The following is a 20129-nucleotide window of genomic DNA, read 5'->3' as shown; positions in this document are numbered from 1 at the left end:
GTGAGCACAAACTTGCGCTTGTAGCTTTTGAATCCGGTGTCATATGACTAAACAGACCTAATCATTCATACATCGAACCAAAAGTTGTGCTGGAGGATTCGTTAAAAAAACAATTATATTAGAAGTGAGTTTCATTTGGTAGGATTGAAATAATTTCTTCAGTTCATCGTTCTGGCAGCAGTTGGAAAGGGACTGGAACCTTAGATGAGTGAGTTTTTAAACTCACTTGTTTGGTTAGTATATTGGGATATATAGGGATAGCTCTTCTTTTTTTTAAAAAAAAAGGATAGTTCTTCCTTATTTTTTTTAAAAAAAGTAGTTCTTCAAAGTTTAAAACTCAGATATCATACTCTGTTAAAAATTTCGTAAGGGACTGTTACACTATTTTATCACTTAATTTACGTTGTTCTTTATTTCTGCCAAGTTTGTGGTTGAATTTCGTGAGGTGGTACAATACTTCAGGAATTCTCCTTAACTCCCTTCTCAAACCCATGTAACAGTTGTATTTATCTGACATGATTTTTTTAACTATTTAACCGACATGATTTTCGTAATTGCAAAAAAAAAACGTGATTTTCACATATTTGTGAGATCGGTGATTGCAGCAGGAGTGCAGGACTGCGGGACTTGGCACAGCCCCTGAAATACAGCGTGCACGGTGCACCTATTCAATTGTACTAATCCTGCGTGTGATATTTCCAACAACCATACCCGCCACCAAATTGGTATCTCATCTATTACCAGGAAAATGAGCAGAAGATCTACAATTTTAAAGAGCAAATTGGACAAAGTCAGTACAGAGAGCTTGCCCTCCACTGCCAGAATCTCCAACTTGGGAGAAACGTTGGGCAGAAGGAACGACGATGAATAGCGAGGTTACATACGGTGCCCACGGCCGGCCACTGTACCCGTAGGCGCACGTGAACGCACAACGCATCGCCGACTCTAGTGGTCGGTCGCGACTCGCGACACATTCTTTCACGGGCCTCCCGGCGGCAAGGGGACGAGGTCGCAGCAATGGTTCCACGCGTGAATAAGGTTGTGTAGTGCCGTCTTGCGCAGGGGCGGCCGCGCAGCGGTGTTTGGCTGGGCTCATCGCGAAACGGTGAGCGATCCATGTGCGCCAGCGCCCTGGCCTCAACTGTTTGGATGGTCTCAAAAAAGCTCGAGCGGAGATGACTAGTTCACCAATAGTGGTATCGTGTCGGGGAGCATCCAAAATACAGCTCCGTTAGGAGGAGCTGGAAAGGGTGGTCACAACCGCTGGAATCAAATCGATCGATCACAATTCACAGTTGGTGTAGTTCAGAAATCCGTGGATGGAGCCACTGGGTGCTATGCTTGTTTCTAGTGAGAATGCGAACTCGAGGCCTAGTAATCTCCCAATTCCTACGGTGGATTTCTTTTGGGTAGTTGGACATGGTAGTAGCGCAATGCTACCATCCGATTGACCAGCCCGAGGAAAATTCTCCAGCAGTAGCACCAGTTCGGGGAGCTCGCTGTATGGAGCGCGAGCAAAAAGATCCTTCACGTCGGACGGCCCAGCAATCGGGTGCTGTACTACTGTGGGCCATAGACGGCCCAGTAAATGGAGGCGATCGGCCCGCGATCACAGGTATGTTTTTTCTTTTTCCTTTTTGCTAATCCTTGTTATTAATTCACTATTTTGTAAAGGAAGATTAAATTGTAATATTTGTGTCTTCTATATGAATTCAATAATTTAAAGTAATTGATTCAACAATTTTTCAAAGCTAGTTCGATAATTTGGTTTGGCATGCTCAAATTTTTATGAATTTTTTTGAAACACCTCTCGTATACATTCAACATTTTTTTAAAACTCAATTCAACAATTTATGAAACCAAATTCAACAATTTATATTTTAATTTTCGAAACAACATTTTAAAAATATTAAAATATTATATCAGAATTGTTGAAATAGAGTATTAGATTTGTTGATTTTTTTTCAAGAATTCAAAAAATATTGAAAATATATGTTCATATCAGATCTCATTTTTGTTGCATTAATTATGAACACCAACATGGTTCAAACGGATTTAAAATGGATAAATGGTTTAAGAGAAAATTATATTTGAAGTTTGAGGTACAAACTAATCTCCAATCCTCTTCAACCAACTAGAATCTGACATGTGTCCTCCAACCCATCCGACTCATGCCCATAGACCCGCTCCGCGCTCGTGCTTGCCCACCTGCACCCGCTTGAATTTTTATTATATATTTTTTAATATTTGTAAAATTACATACCTATTTCAAAATTTAATAAGAATCTGCTACTGTCGTCCATTCATCGGACGAGAGCAAGGTCTCACCCCATGAACGGGTGACACCTTATGGGCACCACTAAATCTCCGGACAGAATTGAATAATGGTGGTGACTTGGCGGCCACGTGTACATTTTGCCCGTTCACCGGGCGAGACCTTGCTAGCGCCTAGTGAACGAACAAGATCTCCCTCGCAGTGCCACCCCCAATGGACTCACCCAAAAGGTGTCACTCCCTGTTCGGGCGAGACCTTTTGGGTATAAAATGCGGCCACGCCGCCCCTGCCGAGAGAGAGGGGGGAGGGAGAAGAGACCGATGAGAGGGAGAGGAGAGGAGAGGAGGAGAAGGGATGGGAGGGAGGGGAAATTGAAGGCGAAACCCTACCGGAGGAAGAATGTATGCTTTTTTATCCATTTTTTTCTTTTACAAATCTAGTAGGATAGCCACTAGTGCTAGGTTTCGACACAGGTAAGAGGTTAGATCTAGGGTATGTTCTAAGGACATTCTAATAAGGAGGCAGGAGGCCGAGCTTCAAAGGCGTGAAGAAGACATACAAAGGTGTGAAGCACTCCTGCGCCAGCAAAAAGAGGCCAAGCTCGAAGCAGCACGTCAACGAAGGGGGAGACTTCTGGGTCCACCTAGTAGAAACATTTTTCTATCCACATCAATGTAATATTACCTTAACTTTGTGTTGACATGCAGACATACAACTGTGATAATAAAATTGACATCTTGTACTAGAACTGGTCACATTAGTAAACATGTACTCCATTTTCAGACCTAGCCATTTCGGACCTAGCCTTTTCAGACCTGCTATTTTCAGAAGTAGCCTTTTCAGAAATAGCCTTCTCCTCAGTAGCATTTTCAGATCTAATCTTTTCAGACCTAGGCTTTTCAGAAGTAGCCTTTTTAGAAGCAGACTTTTCAGATCTAGCCTTTTTAGATGTAGGCTTTTCAGAAGTAGTTGTTTCAATTGATATGACCAATCCTTACTGTAGAATCAACTGCTTTCCCAGGGCCAATTTCTGTGGACTTAGTCCATGTACCAGCACAAATCCGCTATATATATATATATATATATATATATATATATATATATAGATGATCTCGGCCACATGTAGAACCAAACCACCAGCCTCAACCTCCACAACTCTGACAAAAATGGTATCCGATTCTTTCCCCAAGAAATACATACTGGATACTACACCTTATGAGGTCGAATTGCCCATGTGCTGGTGTGGAGATATTTGTAGGGTGATGAAGCCCTCCGAGTTCTCCTACAGCTATGGAAGCAGGTTTTTCATGAGCCACAACTACGAGTATGATCCACCCCAAGGAAGCACAAATGTTGGTTCATGCTGTCAGGTAATAACTTCTGGCTAAACTACTCCAAAAACAACTAAGATTTATGACTTAATATTTTGATCTTATTTGCAGTCGTCGTCACCATTATGTGACTTCTTACAATGACTGGATACTGAGCAGTCGGAAGCGGATGTGTTTCTCCTTCACACTGAGCATTGCGTCGTTTGGAGACGTTTCTATGAGATGGAAGCTAATGAAAGAAGAGAGGCTACGCGCAAGCACATTCAGGAGGAGCAGTAGAAGATAAGGGAGGAGCATAATCGTATGATGGTGGAGGCCCGTAAGGCAGAGAGGGAGAGGAATCGTGAGAGGGTACGTCGGGCACGCAAGGCATGACCAGAAGCAGCGAGGAAGAGAAAGTACCCACGTTGTACTCAGTAGACCATATGTTGTAATCTTGTTGTCTATATTCAATAAGGTATGTTAGCTTTAGACACGGTACATGTTTGATCGTGTACCATACATACCACCGTGTACGTCGCAGCTCCCATTAAAATCACTGTGTTCAAACTTCTGTTTCTGTCAACTCTAGGTATGCAAAATATCGCACAAACATCTAATGCCACTGGACGAATTGACAAAAAAAAAGCTGGGTACGGGCACTTATTCTTCCGCAAACAAAATTAAATTTGGGCACAACAAGACGTTTCCCGTTCATTGGGCAACATCTTACTGCCGCTTTATTATTGGGCGACATAAAGATATTGCTCAAACACTGGGCAAGATCAAGGTGTCACCCGTTCATCAGGAAAGAGTAAGATCTCGTCCCATAAACGGGCGACACCTTCAGCCACGCTAGCCTGTCACGTCAATGTGTCACCCGTTCATGGGACAAGACTTTACTCTTGCTCGATGAACGAGCGACAATAGCCTATTCTTATTAAATTTTGAAACAGACATGTAATTTTACAAATATTATATATATATATATATATAATTTCCACCCGCTTCTCCATGAATTGTAGCCATACTAGAGGCCCAGTGTGAATCTCAACACTGATCCACATCGAAGCACTTTTTGGACGCGCACATGTATACGTTTTCGCCAATTCGGCCTTTGTACAATATGAATCATGAATTAATGATTCCCAGCCCAACATGGGTGGGCTTTCTGAGGACAATCAAGATAAACAAGGGTTGGATCTAGTTGGCCTGTTCAGCAAGCCTATTCATGCTGCATGTTGCAGCCTGCAACCCAGCATGGTACGAGCGCAAGACATGAACGATCCAAACCAGTCATAGTGTCATGGCCCATCCAACCGGCCGACCTCTTCAGCCCTACCAATGAACGACCGAGCTGGGCACATACGCACAGCTATGACATGGCAAGCCTTCCACGATTCCACCACGCAGTTGCGGAAGGCGCTCTGCGCATGAAGGCGCGGCGGGAGGCGACTGCAGCCGAAGCATGACGTCTGACGGCGCACGGTCCAGCACGCAGCGGACCGGCATCCGCATGAATGGTATGCAAAGGATCTCATTCTTCCTTACTCTTCGAAGTGAAATTGTAGGTGATATTTGTAGCTTCGGATTTGGGCGAAGGGATTGGGATTCGATCTGCTTTTAGCTAGGCTCCAGACTTGCAGTTGGATTAGGCGATTAGCAATCCATGTAACCTGATATATGCATTATGTGTGTAGTGATCGCAACAACGAGCTGTCTAAAAAACTACCTAGTACTGTAGTCACAAAACCCATCAAAGTGATCGGAGATTAGGGATAGCAATTTAACTCGATTACCCGTGGGTAAATACCTTAATAGAGTCGGGTATGTCCTAAATTTGCTACCCGTGGTACATTCGTGGACGAAAAACTCTGCCCGACAGGTATATGGGCACACCTTCCCGTACCTGTAGCATCCGTTTACCCATCTAAACATATGACATGTGGGCCCAGTTTGTCGGTCCCACTCATGAGCCCATCACCCATTCATCCCATTTGCCCATCACCCCCGATCCCTTATCCCTAGCGCCACCCTCTAGGCTCCAGCGCTCACCCACCCAATGGCCAGCCACCACCTTAGTTCTCCTTCCTCCATCCGCTGCACGAGAGCCTTGCCGGCCCACCGCCTAAGAGCCTCGCCGCCCGAGATCCTCACCGCCCTAGAGCCCTGCTCACAGTCGATGATGCCGGATCCCTCCTCGTGACCGCTGCCTAAGATCCCCACCGCCCCACCACTTGAGAGCACGTTCACCCCATCGCTTGAGATCCCCACCGCCCCGTCGCCGGAGATACTTGCCACCCCGCCGCCCGAGATCCTCACCACCTCGTCACCCGAGATCCCTATAGCCCTGCTGCGTGAGAGCACAACTGCCCCGCCGCCTCGTTGTTTGAGAGCCCCATCGCCCGAGATCCTCGCTGCTACCGCTCGAGATCCCCACCGCACCAGAGAACCGCTGCCCAAGGTCCCCACCACCGGCGATATCTGCCCTCATGCACGAGACGCCCTATTTCCCGATCTGGGGGGTAAACGGGTGTGCTCGCGGGCAATGGGTACCCACAGGTGATAGTTTGTTCTTGGCTCATTGCCCGTGGCTGCCCACTGGTATGCGTGTGGGCAGAAAAAAATGGCAGGTACGGGTATGGGGAGTACTATCCGTATCCGTCATACCCAATTTCCTTCGCTATTTGAGATACTTTTGTCAAATCCTTAATGCTTTATCAAAGACTTATTTCCATTTTTTTTCTTCGAAAGGACAGCAAGAGCATTGCCGATTTTTTCATAGAAGAAGAGAAATGACCCAGTTTATAAGGAAAAATCGGCCCAAAAACCTCACAACTGCGCGGTTTAAATGAAAACCGGTAGGCAACCCCAAGATGATAATACGACCTCAACTCGTAACAGACGCCCACACCAAAAGGTGCAACCAGACAACAAACAGATCCAACCCAGCTCAACTCGTGTGCTAACCAACCAAATGATTGTCTCCTTCACAACTTGGTCGGCGGAGCTCTGCTCCCACGCCGCCACAACACAACTTGATTGGCAGAGCCTTGCTCCCACGCCGCATCTCTCTGTCACAAAACTCGGCAGCACATCGCTTTGGAGGAGCGCGCATTGGAACAAATCGCTGTTGAGAAGCACCAATCAACAATGAATAGCCGCCGTGAATCAAGGATGTAGGGGAAAACCTACAGAAGAAACCGACAGCTCAAATCAAACATGACCAAGCCGCCACTAAGCCGACGACCACCGTGACGCGAGAAGTGCACCTCCAAAGCAACGCCTCCAAGGAGGACGCGATGTCGAGTCACCGCTGTCGCTCGTCCAGTTGCCCAAACCAGGTTTTCACCTAGAAGGTCTAGGGGAAGGGAGTGGGGAGACGCCCTGACAATGCCTCCAAGAAGGAGAACGGCACCCGAGGGCGTCGCCGGCTCCCACTTCCCGCCCCTCACACACGACCAACCTACGCAAGGGCCATGCCCAAAGTAGCAGCAACATTGCCACCTCACAGCCACGCTATCCCACGGTCATCCTAGCATCACGAAGCTCCCCATAGGCCCAACCTATAGAAGAGGGGGAGGCCGGGCAAGGGGAGGAGCAACGCAAACGCCAGGCATCGAGACCAACACAGTGTCGCTGCCACCGGACACAACGCCACCACCTCACAACCGCACCGTCTTACGGCCATCCCAGCGTCACGAAGCTCCCCACAAGCCTAACCTACAAAAGAGGAGGTCGGGCAAGGGGAGGAGCAACGCAAACGCCAAGAGCCGGTATAAGAACGGTGCCACCTCCATCGGATGCCAGGCAGAGCAGCAGAAGGAGGGGCGACCACCGCTGAAGGTGCCATGCAGGCGGACCTGCCAAAGGCAACAGGTCGCCGCCCACCGCTACCAGCACCGACGCCAGAGCGAACTGGAGGCCCCGCACCACCGGGTGCCCGGAAGTAGGTCACCGTGTTGCCTCCCCCCCCCCCCCCGGCGCTCACACGGAGCGCAACGGCCACGTCGCCCTGTAGCACCAAACGAGCTGCCCCGCATCAACGGCCATACCCACGATGGTGGCTTTGCAAGGAGGCAGCCACCGTGGTCGTGCCAAGGGTGCGCAACGCACCCACGAAACCGGGGCAAGCATGTCAGGACAACCCAGATCCGGCCGGGAGCACAACAGGGACGCACGCGGTGACCAGCACCACCGCGGCCATGCCCCATGCGACGCGCGTAGCCTGGGCAAAGGAACGGAGCTGGCGCAGCGCTGTGGCCAGACGCGAGGGCAGCAAGATCGCACTGCGTGTGCATCGCATTGAACTCGGAGAGGCAGCCCTGCGGGAGAGGGTGGAGATCCACCCGGTGGGAGACCTGATCCGGCCAGACCGGGGTAGATCCGACGAGAGGATCACGGCCCGGCAAGCCCCACATGACGGAGAAGAACCATCCAGTAGGAGAAGAGAAAAGGAGGGGAAAAGAGGGGGGGCAGCCGCCGGAGCAGGGTGCCGATGGCGACGACGGCCGGGCGGGATGCGGCAGGGGGGGACGCTAGACGGCGGAGGTGAGTCACCCTGAGGGGGACAACACGAGGCACAGATAAACGACTTGTAGCCCACCACATATAGCTTCCTAGCAGGGGCGCATGGCAGCTCATCAATTTCAGCATGCCACTGGTTGCTAATCTCATCTTTATGATTATTGGCTACTGTGTTGACAGAAAAACTAAGCTAATATCCAAGCTCCATGGCGTGTTGTAAATCCATCTAGCAAACAAGAACTTGCTCGTCCTTGATCGCTCGAACATATGATCTTCTGATTGAGTGCAAGTTGATGGCTACTTCTCTCATGTTCATTCGTTCTCTTGGCGATAGATGCGTGCAAGAAAGAGCAACTTGCACGAGAGACAGCAAGCATCGATGCGCCTCATTTTTTGATTCCACCGCTGCTTGGATAAAGCCCTTGCATTCTTCTCGGAGATGGACATCAATAATATGTAACAATTTATCTGGAAAGTTCCTCTCCACATAACTAACCATGGTGAGTTCATCCTCAAACATAGAATCGGTTGGTCTTTTGCCTATTATCATCTCCAAAAGTACTATTCCAAAACTGTAAACATCCCCACAGGTTGATGCATGAATACTTTGAGCATACTCTGAAAATAAACATAAAACCACTGATTAGTTCAATCTAAAGTCAAAATATTCATGTGCATAACAGATTGCCTTTTACAAATACAGAATTTGACAATGATAGATATATATATAGTACCTGGAGCGATGTATCCGATAGTTCCCGTCACAGGGACTGGATTATTAGGACCAGCGTGTCCAACTTTTGTTGACCTAGCATCAAGAACTAAACTTGCAATGCCAAAGTCTCCTAAATGGGCATTCATATCATCATCAAGAAGGATATTAGTTGGTTTCAGATCACAATGGACAATAGGCGTTCCACAGTCATGGTGTAAGTAGGCCAATGCATCAGCTATGCCAACAGCTATGTTCATTCTTTGAACTAAGCCCAAACATTTTGTAGGTAAACCAGCACGTCTGTGATGCAACCATGTGTCCAAATTCCCATTTTGCATGAACTCATAAATAAGCGCTTTGAAATCGTTACCTGTATTGTCTATTGTTGAACAAGCAGTTAGGATAGAAAGAAGGTTCCGGTGACGGATTCTTCTCAACACCTCACATTCTGATGCGAAACTTTTGTCTGCATACCTCATCTCAAGGTCAAAAACCTTAATGGCCACTTGCATTTTAGCTTGAGTCAAATTTCCTTTGTAAACTGATCCATAGCTTCCTCTCCCTACTAGGTTTGACTCGGAGAAGTTTCCAGTAGCTTGGGCTAGGTCCTTGTAAGAAACTTTAGGGAATTGCTTACCGAAAGAAAGCAGCAATATGTATGGTCCTCTTGATGTCTTGTTCCCATGGATTATAATGTAAATGAACATTATGAGTGACATGAACCCAAATATTGGGATCAATATTTTGACCATGTAGTTTACGATTTCTACTTTTCTTCTACGTACAACACGGCATGAAGGCATATGCAAATCCATGGCTCCTCCACACAGTCCCGGGTTACCATCGAGTGAAACAATTGTAGCATTATCAAATATACCACTGTTTGGTATTTCTCCTTGGAAATTATTGTAAGATAGATCTAGTTTAGTGAGAGACTCTAGATCATTTACACAAGCTGGCATGGGGCCTGATAAATTGTTATGGGAAAGATTGAGCATGCTCAAGCTCTTTAGATTGCTGAAGGTAATTGGAATGTTTCCTGTAAGAAAATTTTGGTCCATTTGAATGGTCTGTATCTGTTGAAACTGGCCCAAAGTTTCAGGAATTTCTCCACTAAATTTGTTTGCTGAAAGGTCTAGTTCAGTGAGTTGTCTAAAGTTACCAAACTCAGCAGGTATGCTTCCTTGGAAACTGTTATAGCTAAGGTTCAACATCAATATTGGTTTAAGGTTTCCCAAGCTAGGTGGCACAAAACCAGTGAGTTTATTGTTCGCAAGAGAGAGAACCGTCAAATTTGTAAGATTGTGAATGGAAGGTGGAACTGTCCCAATGAAGTTGTTCGATTGGAGCCTTAAAGTTTGTAGATTCGTCAGCTTTCCGATCCAGTCTTCAATTGTGCCTGTAAGATTGTTGTAATCTAGTCCGAGGTCAATTAAACCACTAAACTTTTGGATACTTGTGGGTATTATTCCTGATAGGTGGTTTCCACCCATATGTAGAGCTATAAGATTGGTGGACAAATTAGCAATCGAATTTGGTATGGGTCCCTGTAGCTGATTATTAGACAACGAAAGTTCATTTAGAAAACTACAATTTGCCAGGCCATGGAAGAATTCCCAGCCTTCACTGTCCCTTGCTTCAAGCTCGTTTGCCTCAAGGTTTAGATAATACAGCTGTAAAAGCTTCCCAAAAGAGCTTGGGATTTGGCCAGTGAAATAATTACTTGATAGATCTATTTGTTCTAGACCTGACGGATTGCCTAGGGAAGCTGGAATGTAACCCTCGAAATAATTCATTCCCAAGTACAATAACCGGAGATTAGGAAGGGCATCGCCAATGTTAGATGGCAATGTGTTGCCTAGCATATTGCTCGCCAAGGATAAATCCTGAAGAGAAGATATATTAGATAGAGTTTGTGGGATTCCACCTGATAGGTTATTTTGGTCTAGGTACAACTGCACTATGTTTGACATTTGCCAAATCTCGTGGGGAATTCTTCCATCGAGGTGATTTTCTGAAAGATCAAGTACTCGTAAAGTAGTGATGTTTCCGAGGGCTGCTGGGATGCCCCCGGTGAGATCATTACGGATAAGGAGGATACCTGCTAGCTTGGTAAGAAAACCTATTCTAGGAGGAATAACACCCGTGAGGTTGTTTTTAGACAGATCTAGGTAGGCTAAGTTGGAACAGTTTGTTAGTGTGTTAGAAATAACGCCGTCTAAAAGGTTGCTTCCCAGATAAAGAGTTTTCAGGTGTTGGAGTCTGTTAAGAATAGGTATGGAACCTAGAAACATATTATAGGATAGATCAAGCGTGTCAAGGGAGGTCAGGTTTCCAAGAGAGGATGAGATTTGGCCTGCCAAGTTTTGTCCGGTGAGGTTGAGCTCCGTGACGCGCCATGGCCGTGTTGAGCTGCAGTTCACACCATTCCACCGACAGAAGTGGGTATCGGGGTTCCAATTGCTCAAGGCTCCTTTTGGATCGCTGGTGATGCCCCGTTTGAATTCTAGCAGTGAGTGAAAATCTTCGTTGTTCTCATGAACTGCAGAGCAATGGACGTTGCCAATTCCATGACAAAGCAGCAGCAACAACAGTACTATAAGCACTGCGAGTTTCGCCGGCTGCTTGGAGTGACACATGAGGTACTTAATCATCACTGCAAAAATAAAAGCATAAACTTGGCGCGTGTATTACTAGAGGAACTAAGTTGCGTTCATGCTGTGATCAGAGCTATGAGCAAGCTTAAAATCCTCTCGAATTCTTCTAAAGCGTGCAAATATAATGTGTGTATCTTCTAAGAGTGTTAGTCAATTTTTTTTCTTTTTCAGAAACGGAAGGTGGACACCCCCATTCCATTGAGAACCCTGACAGAGTTACAAAAATTAACAAGCTAAAGTGGATAATTAAGTAGGAGCACTAGAGAGAGAGAAGGGTACCTTTGCTCTGCCGGCAGGCTTTTTGATCTGCTTTGTTTTGCTTGGTAGTGCGTGTTTGAACTGTGAGCTTTAAGTTGGATGCTCAGCTGGTTGAGGCTCCAAGGGGTTTAAAAACACTTTTACAGCGGTGTTGTATCCACACACTTGCATTATCAGTTCACGTCTTATCTTAGCTTGACCGCCACCTTTCAGTTTCCATCTCCTCACCCAGTGGCCAGCGCCGCTGTCGCTTTTGAGCTTGACAAGGTTGTTGTGACGTGTCTAGCCTCGAATCCCTGGCTACTTTTCAGCAGGAAGCAGACAGAGATATTCTAGGCTGAGTGCGACCTGTCTCGTGCGGTTTCGCTGCTGACAAATCTCATCTCGTGGAAATGAAGAATAGTCTACCGGTACAAGATTCTCGTTTCCAAATCAGATTTTTTTTTTTTTTTTTTTTGGTGATGATCGCGATTCCGTAATGTGTTGTGTGGACATAATGCGTTCATAGATTTTCTTTTATAGGTAGGGGGTCAAGTCAATTTGTATGTATCCAGATCTCGACAAAAATAGTGTGTACAATGCCGTGTTTCCACGATTTGTGCGAATGGTGAATATGGTTCGAATTGGAGAAATATCTAGCGAAACATTTTTTTCTAGGTGAAATACACGGGCTTCAATTTTTATATATAAAAAACACTTATTTCAGCACAAGATAAATATAAGATATTTCCTCCAGTCCAAAATAAATGTTGTTTTGGATTGTATGCAGTTAACTGTTCTAAACTTTGACTACAAATTAATTTTTATATATTGAGTTTTGATACTTGAAAATAACACGGGTAAATTTATCTCGAAAAGTCTTTTCATAATAATATACTTTTGCTATGTTTTGTCAATATATTACAACAAAAAGTAGAGGTTAAAGTTATATTTTGAGCACCGTATCAATATCTAAAATATACTTATTTTGGATTGGATAGAGTATCCCCAAAGAGTCAATACATGGTCTTCGGGGTGTGTTTTTTCTGAACTTTAAAATTTTTAAGGTCAAACTCTGATAAATTTGCAAACTCTGATAAATTCATATATCATGTTTTATTCACAAGTTCTGTATACCGAGTAGTTCACCCAACAAAGATTCTATTAAAAAACCTAGGCAATATGCTTTACCACTCCTCACTTGTGAAACATGGTCTCGAAGTGGACCACATGAAAATTTTCTATAAATCTCGGTTAGCTAGGTCTCAAATTCAGAATTTGTGGCTCTAATATCATGTTAAGTTTCTCGTAGCAACCAGTGCATTCAAAAGACGATTATGGATAAAATAATTAGCTGAGATGGTTTTATATTTTATATCTGTAATAAAAAAAATTCAGGAGCCTCAGTGTTATACAATTCTATATATTTTTAATTAATTTAGGGCATAAGAACAGCCTGAGGCGTGGTTGGTGTAGATCCAATGACATAGAAATTAAATAGTGATTCAAAATGAGTTAGCTAGTTCGAGTGCTTAAAAAATAGTCACACCCTTATCTAGCATGACTTTTACATGCCGGTGCAGTGGTTGCACTAAGTAGTCGGGTACACCCCCTGGAATGCAACACTCTTCTGGGGCATCTGCTTGTACATACGGACGTACCACTTGCCAGTACCCTATCTTCAGAGAATCAAACCCAGTAAAGTGATCATCAGACGATGGAGGGTACTAGAGAGCAGATCGTATAGAGCCAGTACAAACAGCTTGTCCGGTTGTTCCCATTGCCGATTCCGCGGACCGCAAGAAGCCAGCACAAAACGGTCACGTAGAGAACCACCGAGCCCTACCGAACGAATCGCAAAATTCTAGACGCTGCTCACTGTACATCTCGTCCGCAAAACTTGAGCTAGCGGGCAGTCGATGCTCACGGCACGATTCACGGGCCTCCGGCCGGCATCCATGGGATCGAACTAACGCAATCAGTGCACTCATGAGCACACATGAACACTATCATTTTGTGCAGGCCGTGGGGTAGGGTGGATCCAGCACAAATTGTTAGGGTGGCTGGGACTCAGGTCTGTTTAGTATAGCTCCAAATTCGAGATACATGTTGAATCTGAAGTTTATATAATAAAATAAAGTAATTTAAATATTTTTTTAATTTCTTAACCAAATGACTTAACTAAATATCCTCAATCCATCCACAGTTTCAGATGCTAAATTTCTTGAAGGTAGATATGAACAGCTTCAAAATATTCAAGATCTGGATCCCTATCAAACACCCCCCTTAAGTGCTTAACAAACAATGGATAGTTTAAAATAATGTGAGACGCAGGTTTCCAATTTTTTATTGTTTAATGAAAATCTTCGGGTATATTGTTTAAGGAACTGTAACAAGACTGCATACTGAATTATGGCACCCTGAAAATACAGCACAAGAATCGGGACACAGTAAATATCTGCAGTGACCTGATCTTAAAGTTCGTTGCTCCTACCTTTGTCTTTAGATTCATAGAGCCGGTACAAACAGCTTGTCCGATTGTCCCCATTGCCGATTCCGCAGACCACAAACAAGCCCGTACAAAACGGTCGCGGAGAGAACCACCGAGCCTTGTCGGGTGTGTTTGGTTGCTCGAACGAGATTTTGTAAAGTTGCATCGTACAAACAGGCTGAGGGTAAGCATATTGAGTGGAGTCATATATGTTGAAACGAAGAGTATTTAGTTAATTGTATTTGTTTGGATAAGTTGAGTTGATTTTCTGTTTGGTTGATTGAATTTGAGGTCGTAAGAGCGAATGTAAGAGTTGAGATTGTAACTGGTTACTCGCATGAAAATAATTTTGTGACATTGTTAAGTAGACTCGCCTGCACTGCATCCGCTCAGCTAGTATGATGAGTGAAGCTTAAATCGAACTTCACTCCTTAGCTAGAATGAGACCGTATATTTGCATCTTCTCATGTAGATAGGAACAGTGGATATAGATAATTAAACATGTTTCTTCTTAAGATTATACGTATTTACCGAACCAAACCGGAAGAATTGAGAAAACTAAGCACACCCGAAATGAATCGCAAAATTCCAGACGCTACTCACTGTACTCTCGTGCATGAGCGCGCATCTCATCCACAAAACTAGAGCTAGCAGCCAGTCTATGCTCGCGACACGATTCACTGGCCTCCGGTCGGCACACATGGGATTGAACTAATGCAATCAGTGCACGCATGAGCACACATGAACACTGACAATTTTGTGCAGGTCGGGGCGGGCACCCGATGGTGTTGGCTGGTCTCAGCACGAAGCCAATGGATCCAGGTGTTTTATGTCCTCTGGCGCGTGACCACCAATGATTCACTGATAATGGTGGTACCGCTACAGGGAGTTCGAAAGGATCACTATTCATCACAACCACTGTAATTAAAATTGAGAGATCGATCGGGGTGTACTAAGAATAGATCGCCGATTATTCGATAATATATTGTGTGGTAATGTATACCGTGCATCTCTTTCTTTGTGAGCACAAACTTGCACTTGTAACTTTCGAATCCGCTGTCATTCAAATAAACGGACCTAATCATTCATACATCGAACCAAAAGTTATATGCCGGAGGATTCGTTAAAAAACAAATTATGTTAGAAGTGAGTTTCACTTGGTAGGTTTGAAATGATTTCTTCAGTTCATCGTTCTGGCAGCAGTTAGAAAGGGAATGGAACCCCAGATGAGTCATCAGTTTTTAAAGTCACTTGTTTGGTTAGTATATTTGGATAGGGATAGATAGTTCTTTTTTGTTTAAAAAAAGATAGTTCTTCCTTATTTTTTTTTAAAAAGGATAATTCTTCAAAGTTTAAAAGTCGGATATCAAACTCTGTTAAAAATTTCATAAGGGACTGTTACATCTTTTTATCACTTATTTTACGTTGTTCTTTATTTCTGCCATAATAAACATGTTTGAGGTTGAATTTCGTGTGGTGGTACAATACATCAGGAATTCTCCTTTAACTCCTTTCCAAAACCCGTATAACAGTTGTATTTAACCGACATGATTTTTTAACTAATTAGCCGACATGATTTTCGTAATTGCAAAAAAACAATGTGATTTTCACATGTTTGTGAAATCAGTGGTTCTAGCAGGAGTGCAGGACTGCGGCCTGAGGGACTTGGTGCAGCCCCTGGACTACATCGTGCACCTATTCAAATTGTATTATTCCTGTGTGTTGTACTTGCAACAGCCATGCCCGCCACCAAATTGGAATCTCATCTACCAGTCAAAGAAGAATTACAATGCTAATTGTACAAAGTCAGTAATCAGTACATAGAACTCCCCCTCCCTGGCAGAATCTACAACTTCTTCTTTTTTATATAAATGCACACACGCATATCCTGCCACCTAAACCCGTGCACACCCTGAGTTCCCCTAAAACTCAAACCCAGAACGGGTGGGGCATTGCCACCCACACCCCACCACGGCCTCGAACCCGGGTCTTTTGCCAATAACGCTCGAGAGCTCATACCACCCGGGCTAACAGCCGTTCGTGCAGAATCTACAGCTTCGGAGGTACCGTTGGGCAGAAGAAACGATGACGAAGCGCGCATGTGACCGCACAACCTATGAATAGTATCATTTCATAAATTTTTTATTTAATTTTAGATTAAATCTTCCGGAGGTCCTAACTTCTTAGTTCTGACTCCAATTTTGGTGATTCTTTCATCTAAATTCGAGATCTACCTTTCTATCACAATCTGATATCCATTAGAGCTCATTTGGTATTGAATTTTGTGTTAATTTATTCTTCTCTAGTAGAGGCTATTTTTTTTATCGTAAACGTGTTTGCAGAACCGGAGGATTTCGCGGAGAACCATGAGGATCCTGACTCCGACCAAGGTTTAGAAGAGGACTTCGAAGAAGGCAAGTCTTATCGCATTGATCATTTTGAGCCCATGTTTTGCAATAACCTAATTGATCAACCTAAAACATGACTTAGCTTTGCAGGCTTTGGCAGCTGGGCTAGCCCATGGGGACATCGCCTCAGCCACTGGGCGGTGCCAGCAGGCTGGCCGCGCATGGGTCGTGCCTCGGCTTGCTTGGACAGGCCACGCAGCGAGGGCAAAGCCAAGCGAAACACGCGTGCGGGCTCACCAATGGAGTGGAGCAGCGGCGGAGAGGGAGCCGTGATGAGCAATTACGGCTGCTCGAGCCGGAGAGCTCACTGGTGAGGGGTTCTTGTCAGGGGTGCACAACAAGAAGTTCAAGCCAGTCATCTACGCACTACGGGGAACTTGATTAGGGGCTCGTTGACAACAGGCGATGGCTGAAGCAGCATCAGGTGGTGGAGCAAAAGCTGAGCAGTAGTTCTGAGTTAATTGCACACAAGGGGGCACTGCAACCTACGGCTACGGCTGCTAGATAGCACCACGACGCGGAGGTCAGCTCAGCAAGGGGCTAGACAGTCGTCGATGGTGAGCTCAGCACGACGGTGGGGAAGAACTTCGCGGTCGAACGTTGCCGCGCGAATTGGGGGCACAAGGGTGACGACGTTCTAGCTAGGAGAGAGCTGAAGGGGACGAGGATGATCACCGAGCTCAGGGACAGTGAAGAGCAGGGCGGCGACTGGTGATGCGATGCTTCAGTGGCGGCGACATCTGTTCAGCCTCAGCTCGAGCGTGCTCCCGTTGGGCTCCTAGGCAAGGAAGGGCATCACGGGGAAGGCAATGAGCTCCTGGTGCTCCACAGCAGCTCGTGGGGAAGAAAAGGCAATGACAGGGTTGCAGCAGGGGAGAAATGCGACGGTGGTTGTGTAGATGGGGTGAAAAGGGAAAGGAGGGGAAATGGGGACTGTGCTCCCCATTTTATAGCATAGGGCGGGGGTACGGAGAGGCGGTGACAACAAGAGGGCATGGTGTGGCTTCTCGGTGGTTGCGCCTAACAGAATTTGTGTGGCGACGATGACTCTACACCGGCTAAGTGCGTGTGCGGTCATCGAAGTTGTGTGTGTCAGAGATGGCTCACGTTGCGTGTGAGAGAGGTGAGAGAGCGGAGAGAGGGAGAGCGGTACGGAAGTCGTTGGCACATTTAATGCGTCGACTACAGTGGCGGGACAACACGGCAGGTGCGTTGGAGAAGGGAGATGACACCGGTGTCGTGGGTTCTGTGAGGCATTGAGAGGGAGGGAGTGGAGCGACGTGTTAGGCTGTTGTTGCACACGTGTGTGCGTCATGGCGTTGGGCTTGCTACCTGCGCTACTAGGCCGGGATGGTGACGCGGTGGCCCACATGTGCAGCGGGGTGGAGGGAGGGCTCCGGCTTGGCTGGGCCATGTGGTGGGCTAAGCAGAAGAGAAAAGAGGAGAGGACGGTCCGAGAGAAGAAAAGGATTTTCAAAATGATTTGGGATAAATTCAAATGGAAGCATTTGAATTTAGTTTTGAAATTAGATTTGGGTTTGGCATAAATTCAAATAAGAATATTTGAATCATGATTTGGATCTAAAGTTCTGACCTTGGGAGAGGATTTGAATTCAATTTGGATTTGAGCTTAAAAGAATCTAAGAAAAGAATTGAATTTGAGACACATTCAAATTCAAATCTTCACTCAAGAACCATAAAAACAATTAAACCAATAATGCAAATGATTCAATTTATTGCAAGGATTAATTTAGAAATTACTTTTGTGCTCTTTGGAATACTTAGCCACAATAATATATTTGAATAAATATATACTTGTGTATATATTTATTCAAATATATAATTCCTTGATTTTATATTGGTTAGAAGATTTTTAAATTTGGCGTGAAATTTGCTATATTCTATATGCTAAAACTCGGGATGTTACAAACCTACCCCACTTAAGCGAGATCTCATCCTCGAGATCCAGAAGTCTCTTCGAAGAGGTGGGGAAACTCCTCCATTAGATCCTCCTCGCGTTCCCATGTAGCTTCTGCCTCTATGTGATTACTCCTCTGCACTCGGCAGAACCTGATTGATATCCTTCTGGTTTGATGAGTTGCCACGTCCAAGATCTGGATGGGTCTCTCCTCATATTGAAGATCTTGCTACAGATCCATGGTTTCTAGGGGATCCTGTTCTTCCGGAATTCTCAAACATTTCATTAACTGCGATACATGGAACACATTGTGCACATCAGACATTTCCTCTAGAAGTGCTAACTCGTATGCCACTGCTCCAATCCTTTTGAGTATCTCGTAAGGCCCCACATATCTAGGTGCTAATTCCCATGGACTTGAAATCTCCGGGTGGCTATTATTGGGGACACCTTAATGTAGATGCAGTCTTTGATTTTAAAGATCAAGTTTCTCCTCCGGTTATCAGTATAACATTTCTGCCTACAATGAGCTACCCTCAGATTCTCTTTGATCTTGGCAACTTGTTCTTCTATGTCTTTTATTATCGCAGGTCCGAAAAGTGAACGCTATCCTACTTCTGATCATAGTAGAGGTGTTTTACATTTCCATCCATACAATATCTCAAAAGGTGATATTTTCAGACTAGATTGAAAACTGTTATTGTAAGAGAACTATGCAAAAGCTAGACTTTTTTCTAGTCCTTTCCGTATGTTATCACACAAGCTCTTAGAAGATCTTCCAGAATTTGGTTTATTCTTTCAATCTGACCATCAGTCTGTGGGTGGTAAGTAGAACTAAAATCTAGTTTAGTTCCTAGGGTAGTATGTAGGCTTTTCCAGAACTTTATGGTGAACTGGGGTCCTCGATCAAAGACGATCCTACTAGGAACTCCGTGCAGCCTCAAAATATTGTCAATATATAAGTCTGCCAATTTCTCTCCGCTATAGGTCATCTTGACCGGTAGGAGGTGGGCTACTTTATTCAAGCAGTCCACAATAACCCATATGGAGTTGTTACCCTTCGAGTCCTGGGTAGTCCAACTTTGAAATCCATACCAATTTTATTCCATTTCCATGTTGGGATCTGTAATGGTTGCAGTAATCCTGCATGTCTTTGGTGCTCTGTCTTGACCCTTTAACAGGTGTCACATCGAGCGACAAAGGCTGCTATGTTCACCTTCATTCCTGACCACCAATCTTTGGTCCTTAGATATGTAAACATCTTGGTACATCTGAGACAAATAGAATAGAGGGAGTTGTGGGCTTCATCCATAATTAATTCTCTAAGATTATCCCGATCTAGTACACATAACCAATCCTTGTACCACATAGTTCCTTGTGGATCTATGCTGAACCTTGTGCTTTATTTAAATCGATATTCTTCTTGGCTTCTAGAATATCTAGGTCCTCTGATTGGGCCTCACAGATTCTATTCTCTAGTGCTGGATTTACCATTAGAGTGTGAACTTGTACTTGTGCTTTTATGTGCAAGTTCAAACCTTGCATTTACGCAAATATTTCTGGTCTTGATTCTTGGACCTATAGATTATGG

General features: G+C 44.9%; 1 protein-coding gene across 3 annotated transcripts; it reads right to left on the bottom strand.

The window, feature by feature from the left end:
- Positions 1-8249: 8249 nt before the first annotated feature.
- Positions 8250-11910, bottom strand: LOC133919299 (putative receptor-like protein kinase At3g47110). Of its 3 annotated transcripts, none has more exons than XM_062363664.1 (3): positions 11764-11910; positions 8847-11483; positions 8250-8730 (listed from the first exon to the last, which is right to left on the bottom strand). In XM_062363664.1, the coding sequence occupies exons 2-3, from the start codon at positions 11479-11481 to the stop codon at positions 8339-8341; spliced, it is 3027 nt and encodes a 1008-aa protein (XP_062219648.1). In that variant the 5' UTR covers positions 11482-11483; positions 11764-11910; the 3' UTR covers positions 8250-8338. The 3 variants fall into 3 exon arrangements, with proteins under 3 accessions (XP_062219648.1, XP_062219649.1, XP_062219650.1); XM_062363665.1 differs by having other exon boundaries at positions 8847-11691; positions 11764-11876; XM_062363666.1 differs by having other exon boundaries at positions 8847-10713; positions 11764-11849.
- Between the last annotated feature and the right edge of the window lie 8219 nt (positions 11911-20129).

The sequence above is a fragment of the Phragmites australis genome, chromosome 5 (assembly GCF_958298935.1).
Source record: "Phragmites australis chromosome 5, lpPhrAust1.1, whole genome shotgun sequence".
Taxonomy (NCBI): Eukaryota; Viridiplantae; Streptophyta; class Magnoliopsida; order Poales; family Poaceae; genus Phragmites; species Phragmites australis.
Note: the sequence above shows the minus strand (reverse complement) of the source record. Positions and strands in the feature narration are given on the sequence as shown.